Raw genomic sequence first — 22,333 nt, 5'->3', positions numbered from 1 at the left:
CAGAGATGAGTGTTCTTTGGATGGTACATGTGTACCTCGTATTTCATAAATACAACCCCGTGTGTATTTCTTTTGTTAACTTTCAAGTGGGGGTTATTTGTAGGAGGAAGATAGAGAGGGAAGAAAATGAGGGGATTACACAATGTCCTAATATAAAAAAATCGTTGACATGAGAGGCTCGAGTAAAAAATAGAAAATACTACTTTAAAATTTCTTTTGAAATTGATTGTGTCATTACGGATTTATGAATGTCAGCTATCCCCCTCCTCGAATTACCAATTTTCTGCAATCACAAGCTTAAAGCTGAATGAATGGTGTTTCGAGATTCAAGTTCTAATCGTTGTACAACACCAAACACATCGAGAACAAGACGTGGAAATTTTCGAAGAAAGATGCTGTTGTCCAGCACTTGTTGAAACCAAATTGATCTTTCTTGTTTGTGCGCGTAAGCATTACGAATGAATCTTACCAGATCGATCACATTATTTGTTCTGTAGTTTTCTGTTTCCATGCAGTAATTATTTCCTGATGCAGCATTGGTATTTCTTTACTCCATGGTTTCAGTTGAAAGGATTGACCGGTTCGTGTTTTTTGTAGACACTGTTCAATTTCCGAAAGCAAAAAGTTACCCGGTTTTATAGCTTCTGGTTGATCGCCAACTGCTCTGAGAAATTCCATCTTCTTGTGGTCACTCCAGAGGAAAGGATGTTGATTGAGATACGCTGCTGGTGTTCTTCTCGATGGCTGTACATTCAACAATGCCCCAAGAAAACTTTTCGCTTCGGGATGAAGATCATTTTTAAGGTTGCCGTTCATCTCTTCGATGTTCCTTTCAACAACGTGAGGACGTTCGTCGCCTGGAGTAGCAAAGGATGTTTCCCAAATGACATCAAATAATGAAGAATCAAACCCAAAGAAAGATATCTGACTGTTTGGTGTGCTTCAATGACTTCATGCTGACTAATTCTGGTGCCATCCAGCATCGACTACCAGCTACCATTAAAACCGCATTTCCACGTGTCGAGGTCATGGTCGATAAAGCCGAGATATCTTTAGCAAGTCCAAAGTCTGCAATTTTGAAATGCAGATGATGCTCCGTTGAATACAGGATGTTTCCAGGTTTGAGATCGCGATGGATGAAACCATTGTGATGCAGGAACGCCAATCCATTGATGATCTGTTTTGTTACTTCTACACATTGACTTGGATCGTTCCTTAGAACCGAGTTGGCTTCCATGTTGCCAACGAATTCATTAAGATCACCATCCATTAAATCAAGGACAAGATACTGAAAGAATGTATCTTCCAGAGAATCGTGATACTTGATGATATTCTCACATTTGCCAGACAAAGAAAGCAATGCAGTCGTTTCGCGTTTGATTTCTTCAGGAGTAATCCTTGCTTTATCGATTCGTTTCAAAGCATATGCCCGACACTGAATGGTACCAGATATGTTGTCGACGTTTTCATCTTTGATTGCGACAAATATGTTACTGAACGCTCCGGATCCAATAGACTCTTGATGAAGATAACGATACTTGTCGACAACTGTTATCGCACCATTTCTATGAGCTAAACGATTGGCGTCTTCTAAGTGACGCTTGGGGCATGACCGCAACTTTCGCGTCATGTTTCCGGAAGAAGAAGAAAAGGGCAAGACATGGTTAATCTCATTGACTAATGACCCATTTATCAAAAGTAAGTCGGCGCACTTGTTGAAAAACTTGGGGACTTATCGTAGACTTTGCAAATCATGTTCATTGCACAACGCCCTGAACGTCAACGGCATTTACATCAACATTGTGTTGTAGGAGGATTTCAACGGCTTGGAGTACATACGCTTCCTTGACGACAGCTTGTTTGATGTCCAACAGCTGATGAAGGAATGTTCTACCTCGCTTGTTTTTCCGTCTTACGTCTTCCGGATTTGCAAGAGAAAGCATTTTATCCAACAGTGTCACCATCGACGAACGAAGTTCCGCCATTTGACAGCTTGTGTTGTTCAAATCATAAGATCCAATCCGAATGGCGATCAGGACGACATCAATGGCAGTATTACCATCTTGGTCGGCAATCCAAACACTTTTGAAGATTTTTCGTTGGGGCATGAACTTTTAGGAGATTTGGATCAAATCAATGGCTTTGGTCAGGCCAGGACTATCCACTAAGTCGTTGTATCCAACATCACCTTCTTCGGAGTTCGTTTAATACAAGCGTTCGACCAAACGCAAATAAAACGGATTTTTCAAGATGCACAATAATGGTGTTTCATCTCGATCGTTTCTACACGACAACATGCCGGCTGCGATTCAACGAGTATGTTAAAGATCGCAGGATCGCAAGGACAATGAAGAGGAACATTACCTTTATGGTTGGGAATTCTTAAACTTTGCCCATGGTCGATTTCGAGTAACTTCCTGCAAACCTCTTGTCCTTCAACAAGTTCACCCTGCAAGATGGCGGATGAGGCAAACTCGTGCATCAAGGTATTGCCTTCATTATCTTGCGCTTTTGTCAATAAGGAGACTTGAGAAGGCGGTATGTGATCAAGAATTTGAAGAACGGCTGTGTTGTCTTGTTTAAACCACTCCGTAGTTGGCAGTCTCTTATAAGGGTAAAATCATCGTAATTGCTTACTGTTTTATATCTTCCCAATAGGATATGCAAGAAAGTTTGGCCTTCGTTATTCGCGGCAAACGGGTCTACTCCAGACTGTAGTAAATACTTGAGTAGGTTGGCATTAAAACTGATTGCTGGAAGAGACGCCAACAAATGTAATGGCGTATTTCCGGTCTGTTTGTCACGACAGCTGGTCAAGTCAGAAAAGTTACGATTGTTTTCTTTATAATTTCACTACATGCCCTAAATACTGTCTCACGATATTGCGATACAGTGAGTTTTAGAAACCGATTTTTTATTAAGTATGTCTCATTCATAAGCTGCAGAACGCTGTTTGTATTAATTTCAAGTAAGACAATGGCACCGAGAACAACTTCTATGTCTGGAATAGCACGCAACAAACTAGATACCTCAGACCAACGTATAATCTTCAAAAGATGTGCGTCGTCTAAACCTGTTCTTCCTTTCAATTCTTCATAGAGTTCGCCTTCTTCTATAATTTTCTTTTCAAACACGATATTGTAGATGAGTTCGACTCTGATGTGTTTGTAGAATTGCACAACCGCCTCCACTTTATTCATTTTCAACAAAGTTCTCAGGGTATATTGCAAACGGAAACATAAACTTACGAATAGTAATCCTCCATTTGCTCATGAGCAATCAAAGTAGCAATTTTTAACGAAAGCAATTTTGTGCTACTATATTTCCTTTGTAATTCATTAGTGCATTGTAAGTGGGTGTTCACAGGAATCTAGAATGACTTTCAATCTTGATCGAAACGTGATGTCAATCCGTGTTTACATTGGAAGTCAACACACAGAATGACCTTTCGCAGAAATTTTGAAATTTGAAGATGGCAAACATAAACATTATAGCAACCCTTTTTTTCTGTTGTTCCTGCGTTTATTAATTTTTGTTTTTCTTTGCACTCATTTAAGCCCATTTAGCCGCCTTGTTTGCTTACGATCTTTAATTTCCCAGAAGACAATACCCATGGCGAATGCGTGTTTCGTCATTAATCACAATCTCATTCCAGAATGAAACTCAATTCGCGAAACGTAATGTCAATCCGTGTTTAATCACAAATATAATTACATTCTTCAATGTAAGCCTTTATTTTTTGTTAGCTATAAAGATGAATTGTAGTTCTGCAACTGTGATAAGTGATCGAGCTGTTGTGTCTATGTCTACTCGGCTGTATTCAGACGTTGTGATTTAGCTTACTCAAATAAGAGTTATATGATCTGAACTTTGCCAAAGTTGATCGCTCAGAATTGGCGTTTGAATTTAATTTTCCCACTTATTGAGCATGCAAATAAGCAAAACAACTAAAAGTATTAAGTATTTGTAGTCGACTCTTCACTTTCCGCTTCATTAGATTTTAGAAGGCTTATAGAAGATTATAGAAGATTATAGAAGATTATAGAAAACTTAATTTGGATCCGGAATGAAAATAGGAGTGAACTCGATCCGGATCGAAAATTATTCCGGACTCATGTAAACACCCCTAAATAAACAAATGTTAATTTTTAAATGCATTCCTATATACGGTATAAAGTTCACCGAACACTAAAATGTAATTCAGTGACATTCAAAACAGATGCAGATGTTGAATGCAATTTGCAACCGATAATGTTGCGAAGCAGAAGAACATTGGGCATATTCGAGCAAATTTGGTAGAGCTAGGCCGTTGAGTGCTCACCCAGCTCATTTTCTCATTGCTTTTATTTTGCATGTTGCTGCAGATTTTTCGTGTATTTGATGTACACAGTGTTTACTTTTAGCTGACGAGGTTCTCCAATACCCATTTATCCGAGTCCTTACACAACCAAACAAGCATAAGTCATTGATTTCTATAACGTTAGCCTTTTCAGTTTTACTGTAGTGGCAATTTATAGTACTTTGTGATAGAAATGTCTGGCCTTCTATAATCGAATGAAGCGGAAAGTGAAGAGTCGACTACAAATACTTAATACTTTTTAGTTGTTTTGCTTATTTGCATGCTCAATAAGTGGGAAAATTAAATTCAAACGCCAATTCTGAGCGATCGACTTTGGCAAAGTTCAGATCATATAACTCTTAGTTGAGTAAGCTAAATTACAATGTCTGAATACACCCGAGTAGACATAGTCACAACAGCTCGATCACTTATCACAGTTGCAGAACTACAATTCATCTTTATAGGTAACAAAAAATCAAGGCTTACATTGAAGAATGTAATTATATTAGTTGTGAACTTGTGCATATATATTTACATAAAATAGCATAATGTACGTCAATGTTCGGCAGTATTGCAGATGATATTTCTATTACGTCTTGCAACTAAACACAATTGTTAAAAATAGTTGTTGACAACTTGTGCATATATATTTACAAAAAATAGCATAATGTACGTCAATGTTCGGCAGTATTGCAGATGATAGTTCTATTTCGTCTTGCAACTATACACAATTGTTAAAATATTTGTTGTGAACTTGTGCATATATATTTACATAAAATAGCATAAGGTACGTCAATGTTCGGCAGTATTGCAGATGATATTTCTATTTCGTCTTGCAACTTAACACTATTGTTAAAAATATTTGTTGTGAATTTGTGCATATATATAAAATACATAAAATAGCATAAGGTACGTCAATGTTCGGCAGTATTGCAGATGATATATCTACTTCGTCTTGCAACTAAACACCATTGCTAAAATTGTTCGTAGCTGACGGTTATCCATCCATTGAAGTTATGATCGCGTTGTTTGAAAGCGTTGGTCAAAGTCTAGAGGTAAAAACACAATTTATAAGATATTTTACTTGTCAAGCTACTACTATGCAGCTCATGGTGTGACATTTTTGTGCAGGAATGGAGTGCCGGCCCAACAATTCATGAGACATTAATGCCTTTTTTAATGCCATCAAAATTGATCGGAATAAGGCTTTCGTGAACCTTTTTTCTTAATTCTTTAGCCATCATAATTAGAGATTGTGCTAATCAGATTGTGTAATTAATTCAAGTTGAAAGCAAATTATTAAAACCGATATCTTTATCTGGGAATGACAGCCAACTTTCAGACAGGGGCGGATCTAGACCGATGCAACCGATGCGAATGCATCGGTCAAAATATTTAGATATTAAAATCTGCGAGTTTGCATTTTAATGAAATAAATAGCAAATATTATTTTCGAATTATTTAAAACGCACATTTGACAGTGATATATTGTTTAGTTAACTTATAGATTTAGCAGTTTTAAGCTAAAATTTGTTCTAGAAATAACATTTGTGTTCTCCGATAATTTTGTCGTATTCCATGACACAAATAGCGAAAGAAAAGTCGATAAAATTTAGCGAAATTTTGTCGTGAATACATAATTAGTAAGTAATTTAATAGTATTCTGCCAGCACGTCACGGTAGATGGAAGAGGCATCGCTACGTCACAGTAGATTTGCGATGCATCGGTCGATGCATCGGTCCCGAGTCCTTTTCCGCGTGAAATCTACTGTGACATCAGCAAAACCATTGTTTTAGGGCCTCACGTCACGGTAGATTTTGCCGCTGAGCGATGCATTTTCATAACTTTGTGATTGTGGGCATGGCACCGATGCATTCAACTTTGAACTTCAAAGTTGAATGCATTGTTATTTGATCACTTGATATAACTCGCAATCATCGATCGAAGTCATGGCTGTCGAGAATATCAAACACGATCTGTGTACTCTGCTTCGAGAAGAGAAGTCATTTGATATTAATGGAGTGCGTCGAACCTATGAAACGAGAGCTGCTACTTTTATTTCAAAATCCTCTCCTTGGAATCCCTTTCAAAGGGTAAAAATGGGAGAGATATGTCAAGTGAAATGTTAATACCTAAGCACTTGACAATTCATTGGCAAAGTGGAGAACTAAGAGCTTTAAAGTAAGTAAATTTACCTTTATGCTTGCATGTTTTGGAGCGATTATAGAATACCCGTCCATTTTTAAAGGCACCCATACAGGCTTAAGCCTTCAACAAGGCATATTATATAAGTAGATAGTGAGTGGACGGGTATTCTATAATCTAGCACATGTTTTAAATGTAAATAGTGTACTCATTTCAGAACGACGAACAATCATCATAAAATATACGCGATGTCATATTACTTATGCAGCACTTATACTTGTATTCATATGTAATATAATACAATCGCTGGAAAATGCTTCTCGGATAGTGAAAATTCAAAAATTTTATGGGGGAGCATGCCCCCAGACCCCCCTAGCGGTGGCTCGCGCCTTCGGCGCTCGCAATGCATCGGTCAGCTAAGGAGCTGGATCGCGCCTGCTTTCAGATAGTAAGATAGTTAACAATTTACGTGAAGCAACACTTTGATCATCTTGTGATTGATGTTTTTTACCTGAAGAACAACACAACACTGAATGAAATCATCAAAGCGAATATCTCCACTGCCAGTTCTATCGAACTTTCTGATAAGTATTCCGTAAAATCTCTCCGATAGATTGTATCCTACAAGTCAGATAAATTCAAAAAATAGACCAGTCGTATACAAGATCCATTTCAATATCACTAAACACTGAATATTAAATACTCAAAAGAAAATCTTACCGAAACTTCGAAGAGCTGAAAAAATCAAAAAAATTATATTATTTTTTACCAACATAACATGCGTGGGCTTCTATCATGAACCTAACTTACTGCAAGCAAAGATTTGACATGTATATGCTTCGTAGTAAGTAAAAATACATGTATAATGAAGATTTTAAACTCTTTTCAAAACGTAAAATGTCATTGCTTAACGCAATCATGAGACAAGTTGTAAAATTGTAACTCAACTGCGATTTTATAATATGTAAAGACTGATATTTCTGTAATAAGAACTCTTCTTATTCACCATTAACAATTTATAACATGTAGAAATATATGTGTGTGTACATATGTATACACCAGACCTGCTTTTAACTCATTTCTGTCAATTGTTCCAGAGCTATCAGTGTCAAAGCTGCGAAATGATTCCTGCCAGTCACAGACATACTGCCAAAGACCAGCAAATTCATTGAAATCAATCACACCATTGCCATCTGTATCAAACATCCCTGAAAATGGAGAACTTTATAGATATCTTGTCTGGTTGGTAGTAATCGCACACAAATGTTTTAGAACTTTATTGTAGTAGGTAATGTCTAGAACAATTCATTCTCTTACAGTTCTTTTCATGACCAAGGTTTGAGAGAACCTGTGTGAAACACTACTTGACTCTTTTGAACTTAAATTTGTGGCTACACATACAATGACACAGGTATACAAATACAACAATTTAAGCATGTAAACAAGAGAAATAGAACAATAAAAAGAGAAACATTACCCATCATAAGTCGTATGGTCTCAGGATTAAAAGGAGTCCAAGTACCTTAAAACGGTTCAATGAAAACTTTACAGATCTTAAGATCATGGATGTTGATCAAAGAATGAGTGATGAATTGTTGAAAAAAGAAATGACCACCATCAAACTGCTGAACAATATAACCATGGGCTTGGGAAACTATGGGTGTCTGGTTGTCACTTTACAGTTTATGGAGTGTGAGTATACCTTACATAGGAAGGACACCCACAAATTTTGCTCTTGTTTGAAAATTTATCACATGAATGTTCAGTTTTTACAATGATGCAGTTAAAAGAGGAGAACCAAATAAAAATAATTAATATAAAGCAGTTTCATTACTAATTTATCTATTGCGTGTGATCACATAGTGAGCATGGCACACCTGCACCTTTCAAAGGATTCCACAGCCCCTGAATAAAACTCAGAGTAGATATTTGAATATAATGCAGGTTTCTCAGTGCAAATAAGGTTTCACTTGTCGTAAATGAAACCAGGAAGTAGTTACGATTGTATTTATGAAATTGTCAATCAGTTTGATGTAAAGATACCCACCATTTGCCAAGGCCCTTTGAAGTTCATCACCATTAATAGAGCCGTTTCTATCCGTGTCGATCCTACATTTTTGATAGTAGAGAATGAATTCCTTTATGTAAACCTATCTCTTTGCAACAGGCTATGAATATAAATATTCTTAGAACATTTATATTGGATATGGAACTTAAGACTTAAAAATGTGACGGACGAAAGAAATGGGACCTATGAAATCTGATAAAATTACCTTTGAAAAATGTTCCATAAAAATGATCTGCTGATTGGTGGCATTTTTGATTTAGGTCTTATAAATACGTCTTGAGCTACCGCACATACTTGGGTATAATTTCCTTGTTATTTTTTTCGAGAGGTTTCGAATACTTATTATTCATTACTTCCGCTGAAGCCAGAGGCTTTAAGTTGGCATGATAACTGATGAAACAAACGTATTTTACTTCTCGTTCGCTTCTTTTAACTTTTAGGGATAATAGAAATGAGTGATAACATAAAATATAGCGAGAAAAATGCTTTTGTCAAGAAATATTCCATATTTTATCAAGGCCAATATTGTAAACAATGATTGGATTAACCTTTGCCATGTTAATTCTAGTTATGCATTCGAAATACCAAGAACAGAAAATTCCTTGAACTATTCTTATTAAAAACCCTCATTTTGGACTCAATTTTATGCTCCAACTATCAACACTGCCTTAAAATCTCTTTTTCAAAATCGTCTTTCGCAATTACTTTTAAAGAGAAGCGAAGTATCGATCCACACGTTAGAAAATAACTTATTAATTGTGTAGGATAAGCTATATTTCCTCGGAAGCTATATATATATTTCCTTCACTACACTCAGCACTAAACTTCAAAATGGCGTACTACAGGCAGCCTGCAGGTGTGGATCAAAATTTTCTTTTGGGAGTTTTTCAGAGGTGAGGAAAAATCTGAAAGGGGAAGAAGTTACATTTCCGTTATATTTCTTTCATTTGTTGTATTTTTCAGCGTGGATCGTGACAGGAGCGGCTCAATATCCGCAGTTGAACTTCAACAAGCTTTGTCAAATGGTAAGACCGTCAGAGATAATCGCTGGTTTGCCTTTGAAATTGAATACAAGATGTATTATGAGAGGAAATAACCACAAGACATACCACTTGTAATTTCCAAATCATGCTTTTAATGAAATATCCTGTTCTTGACTTCTCATCTCAACTGTCAACAAATTTTCCATGTTACGTATAAATGCTTCATTGTCATGACCATAATTGTTTGTAAGGCAACGACACAGTTTAACGAAACTTTGTTTTCATATAGAGGAAATTTCGACCCTGTTTACGTTATAATATTATTTTTTACAATTTCTTCATATATCTCAATTGTCCAGGTTAGTAGAGTCCCGAGAAGGACTGTTGGTTTTTGTGTTGACTGACATTTCGACAACCTCTGTGGTAGTCATCTCCAGAGTCATCTTTGGTAGTTGTTTTCAAAATCAACTAACCTACTGCTAAGGTTATCGAAAAGTCAGTCAACATTAACACCAACAGTCCTTGGGACTCCACCAACCTGTACAATCAACATCTACAAACATGTAACAAATTCTTTCATTTGTTACAGTTGCTAACTTGTTATTGCAATGTAGTGTTAGCATTGATGTAGTGATAGCTATAGTACTGTTCAACACTGTACCCTGCTTGGATAGAGATAATGATGTCCAACTAAAGTTTTCAATATAAAAATACATTCAACCCAATGAAGGTCGTGTTTTGTGAAATCTCATACTTTCCACTTGGTCTAGTTTACAGACTTTGATACTCTTTGAGGTTATAAATTATTAACTAATTAATTATTGCCTGCCTAATTTTTAGGTTCATGGACTGCTTTTAACCCAGAAACAGTGAGGCTCATGATTGGTGAGTTTTTACTGCATCCCTATGAAACTTATGTTTCAGTATGGTTGTGATACTTCTTTTAGTGAGCTCCCCTCACGAATTTTGTTTTTACATTATAATATATTATGAAGTAAACACAATGAAAAGCATGCGCTGATTGGTCTAGAGCCGTGTTTGCATTAGCCTGGCAAAACACATCAGAGCTCAACTAATCAAATCAATCAAAACAATCAATCAGTCAAAGGGAATTTTCAAATCGATCCTGAATAAATTTTTGAGGAAAAATCAAAACATTTGCTTAAAATTTGTCTGTTTTGCATTGTTATTTTATAAACGAAATAAAAGATGTTTTTTGTGTTTGCACTGGGTTATGCAAATCTCGGAGACGTTTGTGAGAACCTTGCGCAGGTGCAACCCTTGACCTTTGTTCTCTGGCTTGCACTGATCTGCTCTCAAGTTCTCCCAACAGTCTCCTCGGTTTGCATAAGCCTTGCAAACAGTAAACATCTTTATTTCTTAAATGAATATTATAATGCTCAATGTCTATAATTCTTTGAGTTTAGGATGCTGCCTTAGGTTAATTTAGTGTAACTATCAAAATGTGTGGGACATGTGTGTATGTTGACCGCTGACCAGTATGTTAAAGTGCTTCTATTTGCCATATTTCACAGTGTTTCTAATTTCTGACTTGCCTCAATAGGAATGTTTGATCGAGATAACAATGGCACGATAAATTTCCAAGAATTTGGAAGTCTTTGGACTTACATATCTGATTGGCAGAAGACTTTTCGAACCTACGATCGCGACAACTCCGGCAGCATTGATAGGAATGAACTGCAAAGCGGTGAGACTTTTTGAAACAAGTGTAAACAAGTTTTTGATCCTTGAATCTTTTCTTTGTATTTTTCTTTGTTTCCTTCATCTGAAAACGATAAACTTAAATTTCCTTCATCTGAAAACGATAAACTTAAATTTCCTTCATCTGAAAACGATAAACTTAAATTTCCTTCATCTGAAAACGATAAACTTAAATTTCCTTCATCTGAAAACGATAAACTTAAATTTCCTTCATCTGAAAACGATAAACTTAAATTTCCTTCATCTGATAACGATAAACTTAAATTTCCTTCATCTGACAACGATAAACTTAAATTTCCTTCATCTGATAACGATAAACTTAAATTTCCTTCATCTGATAACGATAAACTTAAATTTCCTTCATCTGAAAACGATAAACTTAAATTTCCTTCATCTGATAACGATAAACTTAAATTTCCTTCATCTGATAACGATAAACTTAAATTTCCTTCATCTGATAACGATAAACTTAAATTTCCTTCATCTGATAACGATAAACTTAAATTTCCTTCATCTGAAAACGATAAACTTAAATTTCCTTCATCTGAAAACGATAAACTTAAATTTCCTTCATCTGATAACGATAAACTTAAATTTCCTTCATCTGATAACGATAAACTTAAATTTCCTTCATCTGAAAACGATAAACTTAAATAGATCATCCAAATAACTTGGTAAAGTTTAACATTTGACTAAAGATTTATCTTGAATGAAGAACGTTGTAAATACTTACTGACGCTATGAATAACATTGTTTTTCTTTTTTTAGCTTTGACAAGTTTTGGTAAGTAACAATGTTATCATATTTTCTTGATTACGAAAAACAATGTTTTCTTGATGTGCTGTTTTCGTTCAACACTGTCCAGTTAATGTGCAAACTTACTCCTTTAGGATATCGTCTATCTGACAGATTTTACAGTATTTTGTTGAGAAAGTTTGATCGTAGCGGTCAAGGCGTCATCAAATTCGACGATTTTATTCAGTGTTGTGTTGTTATCCAGGTTAGTCAAACTTGCTCTTGTTGAGTACTTGTTGAACCCATAGTTTGAAACTCTCAAGCTATTTGCATACATTAAAAGCGTCAGAGATAAAGCTGCTATTATTTGGTTGTGTATAAAGCAAAAATACACAAAGTTTTGCAAAATAACCCTTCAATTACATACGGAGCTAGCCAGTACTGTACACTTCGGCTATCAAGTGAATTTGCAACCAAGCATACGTATATCATGTTTTAGCACTGATACTTTGATCTCCTCGTAATGGATCATCGGGGATAAAGAAAATCCAGGGCTGACTTATACTTTTGTGTCATTCATACATCACTTACTTGTTTGATTTTACGTTTCAAATCCTAGTAAATGCCTGTGAAAATTTTACTCTGGAAGTGAAAGTATTCATGCAACAAGTCAGGTGTAGTTTCTGAGTATATTTCAAATTTTAACTCCCAACCGTCAATTGACGTCATTGACGGCCAGTTAAGTCGCCAAATAAGGCAAATACATGCGAATCCGCCCCATTTGAAGAAATGCATAGTGTTGTTGGATTCCGGATTCCCTACAGGACCATACGCGTGGATTTCAGATTTCATACTCGTCGATTCCGGATTCGATACTCGTGGATTTCGGATTCGAATGAATTTCCTTGAGCTCTGGATTCCGGATTATCTTATACAAGGCAATCATACGATTTATATGTACTTTTTTTAGAACCTCACGCAAGCGTTTCAGAACTATGACACGAACAGAAATGGATGGATTCAAATCAACTACGAACAATTCTTGAGTCTCGTGTTCACGATGAGGGTATAATCAAGTTAACGATATCCTTTATTAGATTTTCCAACATAATCATCGATCTTAATAATTTATCAATTTTTGTCCGTCTTCACGTGACGTCACCAATTTTCGTGGATTTTCAATAGCTTTTTTTCCAACGATTGTTTCCAACGTGATTTCACACGTTATAGCTACATAGAAAAGTTTCATTCTGCATGGGGAATCCAGCTTTGTATACTTAAATTAATCTACCGCTACAATTAACGAAGTGCAAACGTCAATGTTAACAATTTTTTTTGATCACGCGAGCAAAAAATATAAAATGGACGACAAAGTATTTGCATTCCAAATTATATCCGTTTATAATTGTTGTATTTCAATGCTTCTAATGATTTGCACTAGAAATTTCATGACAGTTGGCGTGGTCACCCGGCAAGTTTGGCCGTTGTCCACTCACTGTATAAAGTTAACTATAGAAATAAGTAATGCCGACGATATCAAATTTACATGGCATGATCAAACTTGTTTAAGAGTACCGAGTATACATTAAAATAACAGTAACGGCAACAGTAACAATCAATTACGTTTTAAAAATGGTGCGAAAAATGTATTATCAAGCTGCTTTTTCAAGGGGCAAATTTAAAATGGCTATTTATGTATTCAACTAATAACGGGACGTTATAATCTGAAAAAAGCTGAACTAATATAATTTTCAACGACTTCACACGTATAGCGGTATACAATAACCAGCATTACATGAAGCATAATAATTATAGAAGAGGAAACCACTGACCACATTTTGTTCGAAGGCGCAGTGCGCAGAAGGCGCCAAGTTTGTTTCGGTTTCAGCCAGCGGTCTCTTTTTGCAAATAATTGTTTGTATTTATGCAATATTTTAATGTTTTGCGGATTATTGAATATAAGAGTAGCTGATGGTACATGTGAAACGTTTCTATGTGAATATTGGTAGAGAGTATTGAATTTTCAACAATACGTTGGCGTTGCTTGATATATTTTTGCATAACAGCAGCAGGAAGTTCAAAATGTCAACAATGCGTATAATTTATTCGATGGCCCTACAAAGAAACAATTATGTCACGAGAAGTTGCAATTTATAGAAATGGAAAGAAATCTCAGGCTATTATTTACCGAAAATCATAATAATAAAGGGTGCGAAAATCAATCGGGAAAATGGATAATTATGCGGTGTCTTTTGTCAGCTCGGAATCGCTGATCATGTCTTTATTAGAGCAGATGAGATGTTTAGAAAATGAGAGGGACAATGCTCGAGTTCTTGCCGCTAAAATGCGGGAAAGGCTGAAGAAATATCAAAACAATGAGAACGACATGTCTGGTAATTGTGACAATTCCAGGCAAGACTTGAACAACAATCGCCGTATCTCCAAACTCGTTAAAAACGTAAGCTCCGTCGTGTTGAATGACCTACAGCAGGTTATCCACAACGAAGAGGAAAGGTATCGCAAGTTGAAAGAAATATGCGATAGAAGGGAAACGGAAAGGGATGCCATCCTTCGTGGGCAAGTCACGGTGTGCAAAAACCACTATGAAAGGATTTTGAACGACTCAGAACGGGAGAAGAACGAACTTCGTCGTAAAATGAAGGAACAACAAGATATGTTATTGGACAAGGACATCAAAATAAAAGAATTAGAGAGCAAATTACACGGAATGAGTCGTAAAGATACCGAAGCATTTACAGAAATATAAGAGCCTTTGTAAGGTCTCCTTACTGCTGTGAATTCAAACAAACACAGTGTATACGTACGTGCACAATTGAAGGGATTACATGGCGTCATATTTTGATGTTTAAATAAGGTTCACACCAATTAGATGATTCCAGAAAAGATCTACGTGACGTAAATAGTTCCTCAATTATTAACATACTTGGATCATTTTAGGTCATTATTGACAGTAAATCACTGCTTATCATCGTATACACGTACATTTGTATATTAATGTCTCATTGATAATGTCTTGAAAGCCTAAAAGATCCATAGGACTGACTGAAATGACTTCATTCAGCTTAAGTTCCTCTTCCTTATTTATATTCTGAGACAAAATCTGTGCTCTTCCTTTTCAAAGCTTCCATGTTTACTGTTTAGGTGGAGATATTGATTTTATCTAAAACATTTAAGAATCGGCCTTGTGTTAAACTAGGGTAGCACTGCCAGACTGCAAGTTTTGATCATACTAAGTAAATTTATTGTTTCCACACTAATTTAACTTGGAAAAATTTGCATGGCAGCTAATGTTGAGCTATAAGATTTGCTTCAAAGCTGCTGAATAATTTTTCAGCGATTCAAGTAATTAATGTAATAGAAGTGGTAACTAGCATTCCAATGGTTCATGTAGTTCTTCCTGAACTTTTTTCATTTTTAATGTTCCTGTCTTTCTCACAATACTTACCATACATCATCGGATTGTCCATGACTATCATTCATTGTCCACCATCCACTTGTGCTATGCCAAAATAATCATGGCCTTCAGAATTGAAGCACTTGTACGAACACAGCTGGCCTCTGATGGGTACGATTCGGTGAGTTCCTTGTCCCCAGACCCTGTTGAGTTGATCACACTTGAGTAAGCCCCAGAAATAGCATATACTAAAATTGAGGTTCTCATTGTCAAAATAAAGTTGCACATGCGCAAACGTTAAATGCAACTACTGCAAGGCCGAGGCGTGGTCCATAAATCAACTATGTCATTTCAACTCCGATATAGATTATTTTGCTCATTCCTCTGGGTTCAACATGAAGTGGATGTATTGGTGTACCAAACCAAAGAACTTCATTAAAATTCTTTATAATTGGTGCACGAACATGGCGGCCATAAAGTCAGGTGACTTTTTGAAAATGATCTATACTTGGTGTTATGAACAATGAACATTAGTGAATGAATACCTTTTTACAATCAATAAAACTGACGCATTCCAACCATGTGTTAAGAAACGATTCACCACACAAGGCACAATCCCCGGCAAAGGAAAGCATATCTTTTATTTCGGGACATTCGCGAAGTTGCACACGAATATGGGATCGTCTACGATAGGTAAGACAAAATGTGAACAACAAAATTATCTGTACTTTGCCCCGTAAAAGTTTAAAAATTGCTTGTTAGCGGCATGGCGAATATCACTGGCATAGCGACCTTGCTTAGCCTGCTATGCAATTTTTTTGTATTCACTTACATAGCAAGACTAAAACATGCGGGCTGGCTACGTCACTGCGGGCTGAGAGAAGTAAAATTTGATCGAAACAATTGGCTACAAAGAAATTCGCCTTAAAGAGGTGTATCTACTTTGTCTGCATTACCAAATTTATTACTTTACCCAACACCTTATCTCTGTACGCTCCGAAGGAATATTTCGAGCTTACTTATCTCTGTTCTTCTTCATTACAAAACGCGCCGTCAACTCTTTGAGCGACAAGACCTCTTCAACTTGTTCAGAATGAAGGGGAAGATGCTTCAATAGATTATTTCCTTCGCAATAAAGCTCTCGTAAAGGCAAAGCATAAAACTAGAAGAAAGAAGAAAGTTTTCAATCTTTCTTCAACCATGGATTCTCTTCTTATGGTTGATGATGGAACATGGGTTGGTTACGTAGAACGTAGAACATATGGTTGACGTAGGTTGAATGTTGAACATATGATGACGTAGGTTGAACGTAGAACATATACTGACGTAGGTTGAACGTAGAACATATGGTGACGCAGGCAACCAGCAAGTTTGTTCATCATGCTATGTAATCTTACTTAAAAAAAGTAAATTAAAATAGATTATAAAAAATAAATCATATTGTTCTGAAATTTACATAGCACGAACAAACGTACGGGCTGGTTGGCTATACGGCACAGCCAACAACCGTCGACGCTCATCAAAACGTCAGTTTAATTTATTGAACTAAAATACATGGAAAGCTACCTCTTATATAAAATCCTAATAATTTTTTGAAGCCGTGATTTTACCCCAGACACGCGTGTGAAGTCAATCAAACACTAAACACGCGTGTCTGGGGTAAAATCTCGCATGTCTGGCGTAAGATATGGCTTCAATTATTTGCTTGAGGTTGCGTTCCATGTATTTGAGTTCAATGCTTCAATCAAATAGCTACTTGTAAACTTTGCTACGACGCATGCGTATTACTGCACTCTCTCGTCACTCACGTTGACCGGAAAGTATTTGATGAAATTGCAAGAGACATCGAGGTATTCTAATTTACAACATTTTGACAAGCCCTGCAAGGAAATAAAATACGGTCCTTAGGGTTATAAAATGGATAGTTTAAAAAAAACGGAATGAAAAAACGTCCATGAAATACATCATCTTGAATAGAGTATCTTGTTGCGTGCTTAAATAAATAACCGCGTTTACCTGTGGTAGCTCAGTTAGTCGATTCTTGTACAAAATCAAACGTGTCAGGTTTTCAGAAATCCGATATTTTCTGGTAAACTGAAAAGCAGATATGTATTCGAGTGAGCTGTTAGAAATTCACAATGCCCATTTATCTTTAAACTTTTAACGATTTTATCCTGTTTTGCCACTCTACGCCTTCTGCTTTTGACGGAGACAATACCTTTCAAGGAAGTTATCTGCCAGGTGAAGCTCGGTCAAGTGGGTTAGATGACAAATCTCATCCGGGATACTTTGCAGTCTATTCTTGTTCGCGCTCAAAAATTGCAGGGATACCAGCCTGAAAAGAAGACAAGATGTTGACAAGTTTTGCTCTCTGGACATTGATCTGCAAATCTCGCTAGTACCTTTCGATTTCCGGAGGCAAACTTGTCAATTTGTTGTCGTTGAGGTTTAGAAATGTCAGATGCTGCAAGGCGGCTATCAATATATGAAAATCTAACTTCAATTAAAGTGTCTAACACATTATCTAAACCACAAGAACTATATGTTTTTTTGACATAGTTGAAGCAGTGAAAATGATGTTAATAAGTTGGAGTAAATTAGTCTCGATACGGATACACTTACACAGTACGAAGGAAGAGAGGATGATGATGTGATTTGCGAACAAATGGAGTTTTTTTAGATTGACCAAATGGCCCAATTCTGCCGGCAGCTCTTCCAAAATGTTGTTGCCAAGATTCAAGTTCTCCAGCTGGAAGGTACGAAGATTAGATCACGTGATGTCGATCAATGCGTCAGTCACTAGTATTTCAACTTTCTCAATTATGTTCTTTTTTAAGAGGCGGTATGTCGACTGACATCAGCATTTTAGCTTGTTTGTAAACATTGCTTTCAAATAATCAAATCTACCTTTTCAAGGGCTTGTTTACAATGGAGTTTGGGTGACATAAGCGTGTAGGAGAATCCCAGCAAGGGAATGAGCAAAGAAACATTTTATAATGTTTTCATATGCACTTAGTCATCCTTGTGGTATAGTCATATTATGCACCCAATTCTGCAGACATTTCCATTTTTTTTCCGTAAGAAAAACGTCAGACTCACTATTTATGAAAGCACTCAAATAAATTTTCTTTCCTGACTGAAATATTGTCATATGTATACAATGCGAAGATACAGGATTTAATACAATCAAACACTGATTAAAGCATGCATTTAAGAGCAAGCTTCTTTCTTCGCCTGCTCCGTTTAGATGATAGAAAGCAATTTTTTCCAAAAATGAATACTTTTTCCAGAGATTTATCTCAATCATTAACAGCCATAAAATTAGCCTCTCTTCAAAGTTCTTCTTGTCTGTCATGATCCACAAACATTTAATAAGACTACAAAAAAATCCGCATGACATTTAAAACATATACTTATTCTGCAAGTTGCAGTGGATATTTTGAATCTTTCTTTTATCAATAATGCCCTACGTGTAGATAATTGGTTCTTCCTTGACTGCAGTCAATTCCTCCATAAATATTTTGAAAAGTATTCCATTTTTTATACCTAAGCGTCTGATGTAACTTAGCAACAAAGTTTAATAAATTACCTGCGTAATCACGCTAAAATCTTTGGGCAAAGAACAAATCTTGTTGTTTTTTAGGTCAATACTTTTACTTTCGAAAGTTTACCTATAAGATTTGGCACACTTGGTAGATTTCTGTTGCTTAAGTTTACAGACTTTGCCTGACCCTTATAAGCACGAAGAAGAATCTTGTCAGCCATTTGTTTGTGAGCCCACGCTAATCTTAATCAGCGGTTTGCTCAATGCTTGTATGGTGGATGACAATACCAGCGATTGATTTTGACCAAATTTGACTAGTGATTTTGACATTAAAGCAGATAAATGCTGCTCTTCTACTTCAAAATGATCCCAAGGAACGAATGAAATCAACGAATAATCATTATGAGCTTCAAAAAGACAAATAATTCAAAAATTAAGTCGTTTGTTACCGAGGAGGAAGCCCAGGACGCCAAGGAGAAACGTCAAAAGGAATGGGAAAGAGTCAGAAAGCCCGATGACCCTTTAGGTACATGTTTATATTCTGCTTCTTGTATGTACTAAGGTCTACAGGAACTGAATAAACCTCAAATATTTAACGGTGGATAATCATACGTAATTTTCTCAAGATCCTCGAATTTATCAACATTTGTTTTCAACTTTTACTGTTTACTTCATCCAGAATGTCCAGATGTGCAACCAAAAAGTTTATTTGAACAGCTTCAGGCCCAGAAAGAAAAGGCACAACAAGAGCATGACGAGAAATATGACATCAGTAAGAAACAACTTTTTGATTCAGTTTTCAAAAGCATTTTCATTGCCTACCAGCCAGTTATTTACTTGGTCAATCCTATCCCTGCTTGTTGATGGTTGTCGAAATCTGAATAGATTTATACATTGAATAGCTTGGAGAGGTGAATTTCATCCAGGGAGGGTTGTGTTTTTTAAATGTCATTATACCATAAGACTTTCATTTATGAGCTATCAAAATATGAGTCAACTTATGCAAGCTTTAGGTGTGTACCCCCTCCCCCCTGCACCCTCCTGTCAATTTTTCCCGGACTTGGCACTATTTCAAAATATTCAAAGATTAGTTTATTTCACCCCATGGAGGTTGATAATTTTTTTGGTGTTTTTTTACTGACAATAGAGGTCCATTTGAGTTCATTAAAGTTACATAACTCCAACTAGTAGACAGCTGTATAAGTGGGTTCAGTGCCAATGCTCAAATTTGCATTTCTCTGATATTGTTCAGTTTTGTATCAAGCAATCTGTACCTAGTTGATCATATGATTTCCGGATGATTGAAATTCCTGACTAAAGAAAGCGCAGACTTAAAGTACTTTTTTCTTGTAAAATTGTTAAGAAAAAATGTTCCGCGGGATCGATAATGACGGCTGTCTTCTCGAGTTTGCTTCCAAGCAACAGGCAGAAGTTGACCGCAGACGTTTTGCTCTCACTCCAGAGATTAAAGACTACAGAGTATCCTTTGAAGAAACTATGCATGCACTTTATTGATTATTGCAGTGCAAAGATACTTTAACCTGTGAACTTTAGTTCAACTAGGTAGCCACTTAACTTATAATACACTAAATTTCAAAAATCCACAAGGAAAAATGCTTTTTCCCATTAAGAATTTATTTTACTTTAAAAAAATCATTATGAATTGACTACACATACATTGTTTAATCGGCCTTGGATTTTAGTATAACATTTGGTGTATTCACTTTATTGGAACAGTTTGTTAAAGCTACGCAGTCTTTTTATTCTCGATCAGTCAGTTTATCCATTCTTTAATTGCCAACAACCAGGATGAAGTTGCAAAGTTTAATATGACTGTAGCCGTCTCAACCCCAGCTGCTGTGGGAAAAGAAAAAAAGAAAGCCTCCAATGCTTTATTGGGAAAGAAGAAATCACAGTTGGAACTATTGGCTGGCTGCATTAAACGACGGCGGTAAGATCACGTGTTTAGAAAGTCATGTTGATACCTTGCGATACTTTGAATTGGCCACCCCCCTGGTTTCCAGCAAATACCCTAGATGTGCAGGGGGGACATGTTATCATTTATGGGAGCCGAATGCCTCCAGGTGAGGGATTAAGATTTATCATTTGTCTAGGTTCAATTTTCTCTATTCATGTTTCATAAGTGAGATGTACCTCCGGAAATGAAGGCAATCTTAATGAAATCAGGGGGGTTGGTTCCTCGCATGAGCAAACTTACCGGAAACATGGTGAACGGACAAACGCTCTTACTTTATGCAGGAGTGATGTGGAGACGAGCGAGGACGAAAAATCTGACGATCAAAACTTCTCCAAAAAAGGTATTTGATACTGTTTCATATGTATTTTACGGTTTTCTAGTGAATAAAATAATACATTTTCATGACACGAGTGTACACGAAATGAGGCCGAATTCGCCATTGGAGATGAGTTATTTGTTGCCCTCTCTGCTTGCAACCTTTCCGACGAAAAGTTCTTTTTCATATATTTGCCTACATAGTTAAGGTTTGTAATCTTCGTTTTGTATTCACATCGCTTTGACGTTTTTATTTTGCGTTTATTTTGTGCAAGTTTTTCACGTTAAGAACAACTGTTATTTTCAAAAAATATCCACATTCACGTGAGTTCGAATGAAAAGAACATGTTAAGTATTTTCTTTTCCCGAACTTAATTTTCTTTCGACTCTTCTCATATTTTTTTTTTTATTTCACATTTCAATATCAAAGAGTCAGCTGTCGAAAAATCGTCACAAAACGAGGAAAATTTTGAAAAGACCTCGGAATGCAAAAACTCTGATACAGAGACTAAACACTTTCCACAAACTGCGAAAAAGGCGCAAGAAAAAGACGAAAATGGTTCGGTTGCCTACAACCTTGGCTTCATAGCGAGTCTTGGTGACTACTCAGACTCTAGCGATTCGGAATCCTCATCAAGCGACTCGGATATTTTACCATCGCTTTTAAGTAACATCGAATCAAAACCGACGAAGTAAGTCCTGAATAAGCTGTAGAAGTTGACGAAATCTCGTAGTATAATTTCAAAATACTTCTTCGAACCTATTGTAGCTGAAACTTCAAAAATCAAATTCGGAATTACAAGAAGGGCATTCGCCATCATTTGGATTTGACGTTAAGCTTTGGGAAAATCGAATGCTTTTAAGATTGAACAAAATGACATTAGTAAATATGGCATCAAGTCAACAGATTGCAAATTCCATCAATTGTAAGTTGTAAGTCATGATAAATTTTAAAATTGGATCACGTATTGTTTCAGCTGTGAAATGAAAACTTGACATTCGCGATAGCTCAAATATTTCTTTGAATAAAGGCACGTTTCGAAACAAACTAAACGATCCTTTTACAAAACATCACCTTGTAGAAACAT

General features: G+C 36.2%; 4 protein-coding genes, 1 long non-coding RNA gene and 1 pseudogene across 6 annotated transcripts; 3 read left to right on the top strand and 3 right to left on the bottom strand.

Moving 5' to 3' along the window:
• Positions 1-289: 289 nt before the first annotated feature.
• LOC124437275 (myosin light chain kinase A-like) lies at positions 290-1,630 on the bottom strand. Its single transcript, XM_046987269.1, has 3 exons — positions 991-1,630; positions 630-857; positions 290-525 (listed from the first exon to the last, which is right to left on the bottom strand). Exons 1-3 carry the CDS (start codon positions 1,628-1,630, stop codon positions 290-292), a joined length of 1,104 nt encoding a protein of 367 aa, XP_046843225.1.
• Positions 1,631-2,601: 971 nt separating this feature from the next.
• On the top strand, positions 2,602-7,944 carry LOC124436282. 2 transcript variants are annotated; one of them, XR_006945283.1, is made up of 2 exons: positions 2,602-2,614; positions 7,583-7,944. It is a non-coding gene; the product is annotated as an uncharacterized LOC124436282 (long non-coding RNA). The 2 variants fall into 2 exon arrangements; XR_006945282.1 differs by lacking the exon at positions 2,602-2,614 and adding an exon at positions 6,207-6,521.
• On the bottom strand, positions 4,822-9,040 carry LOC124436281 (programmed cell death protein 6-like). Its single transcript, XM_046986197.1, has 7 exons — positions 8,759-9,040; positions 8,533-8,594; positions 7,963-8,007; positions 7,550-7,693; positions 7,206-7,220; positions 6,997-7,106; positions 4,822-5,388 (listed from the first exon to the last, which is right to left on the bottom strand). The coding sequence occupies exons 1-7, from the start codon at positions 8,800-8,802 to the stop codon at positions 5,314-5,316; spliced, it is 495 nt and encodes a 164-aa protein (XP_046842153.1). The 5' UTR covers positions 8,803-9,040; the 3' UTR covers positions 4,822-5,313.
• A 275-nt stretch (positions 9,041-9,315) lies between these two features.
• LOC124436280 (programmed cell death protein 6-like) lies at positions 9,316-13,406 on the top strand. The gene is made up of 7 exons (XM_046986196.1): positions 9,316-9,446; positions 9,517-9,578; positions 10,377-10,421; positions 11,101-11,244; positions 12,027-12,041; positions 12,149-12,258; positions 12,964-13,406. The coding sequence occupies exons 1-7, from the start codon at positions 9,385-9,387 to the stop codon at positions 13,063-13,065; spliced, it is 540 nt and encodes a 179-aa protein (XP_046842152.1). The 5' UTR covers positions 9,316-9,384; the 3' UTR covers positions 13,066-13,406.
• A 2,525-nt stretch (positions 13,407-15,931) lies between these two features.
• On the bottom strand, positions 15,932-19,238 carry LOC124436276 (annotated as a pseudogene).
• A 5-nt stretch (positions 19,239-19,243) lies between these two features.
• LOC124436277 (PSME3-interacting protein-like) lies at positions 19,244-22,293 on the top strand. The gene is made up of 7 exons (XM_046986193.1): positions 19,244-19,478; positions 19,632-19,724; positions 20,316-20,431; positions 20,761-20,903; positions 21,212-21,270; positions 21,676-21,937; positions 22,015-22,293. The coding sequence occupies exons 1-7, from the start codon at positions 19,355-19,357 to the stop codon at positions 22,016-22,018; spliced, it is 801 nt and encodes a 266-aa protein (XP_046842149.1). The 5' UTR covers positions 19,244-19,354; the 3' UTR covers positions 22,019-22,293.
• The last annotated feature ends 40 nt before the right edge of the window (positions 22,294-22,333 follow it).

The sequence above is a fragment of the Xenia sp. Carnegie-2017 genome, unplaced genomic scaffold, assembly GCF_021976095.1.
Source record: "Xenia sp. Carnegie-2017 unplaced genomic scaffold, XeniaSp_v1 HiC_scaffold_16, whole genome shotgun sequence".
NCBI lineage: Eukaryota > Metazoa > Cnidaria > Anthozoa > Malacalcyonacea > Xeniidae > Xenia > Xenia sp. Carnegie-2017.
The sequence above is the reverse complement of the archived record's forward strand: the minus strand, read 5'-3'. Positions and strand labels throughout refer to the sequence as shown.

Excerpts from the sequence above, each read along its gene's own strand:
- LOC124437275 (XM_046987269.1), bottom strand. The coding sequence starts at position 1,630 with ATGACGCGAAAGTTGCGGTCATGCCCCAAGCGTCACTTAGAAGACGCC. Across the intron at positions 858-990 it reads TGCGGTTTTAATGGTAGCTG|GCGACGAACGTCCTCACGTT; the intron begins GTAGTCGATGCT and ends TTGCTACTCCAG. Across the intron at positions 526-629 it reads ACCAGAAGCTATAAAACCGG|GAAATAATTACTGCATGGAA; the intron begins GTAACTTTTTGC and ends ATGCTGCATCAG.
- LOC124436281 (XM_046986197.1), bottom strand. The coding sequence starts at position 8,802 with ATGCCACCAATCAGCAGATCATTTTTATGGAACATTTTTCAAAG. Across the intron at positions 8,008-8,532 it reads TCAAAGGGCCTTGGCAAATG|GTACTTGGACTCCTTTTAAT; the intron begins GTGGGTATCTTT and ends AACCGTTTTAAG. Across the intron at positions 7,694-7,962 it reads GACCATACGACTTATGATGG|GGATGTTTGATACAGATGGC; the intron begins GTAATGTTTCTC and ends CTCCATTTTCAG.
- LOC124436280 (XM_046986196.1), top strand. The coding sequence starts at position 9,385 with ATGGCGTACTACAGGCAGCCTGCAGGTGTGGATCAAAATTTTCTTTTG. Across the intron at positions 9,447-9,516 it reads CTTTTGGGAGTTTTTCAGAG|CGTGGATCGTGACAGGAGCG; the intron begins GTGAGGAAAAAT and ends TGTATTTTTCAG. Across the intron at positions 9,579-10,376 it reads TCAACAAGCTTTGTCAAATG|GTTCATGGACTGCTTTTAAC; the intron begins GTAAGACCGTCA and ends CCTAATTTTTAG.
- LOC124436277 (XM_046986193.1), top strand. The coding sequence starts at position 19,355 with ATGAGCTTCAAAAAGACAAATAATTCAAAAATTAAGTCGTTTGTTACC. Across the intron at positions 19,479-19,631 it reads AAAGCCCGATGACCCTTTAG|AATGTCCAGATGTGCAACCA; the intron begins GTACATGTTTAT and ends TACTTCATCCAG. Across the intron at positions 20,432-20,760 it reads CAGAGATTAAAGACTACAGA|GATGAAGTTGCAAAGTTTAA; the intron begins GTATCCTTTGAA and ends GCCAACAACCAG.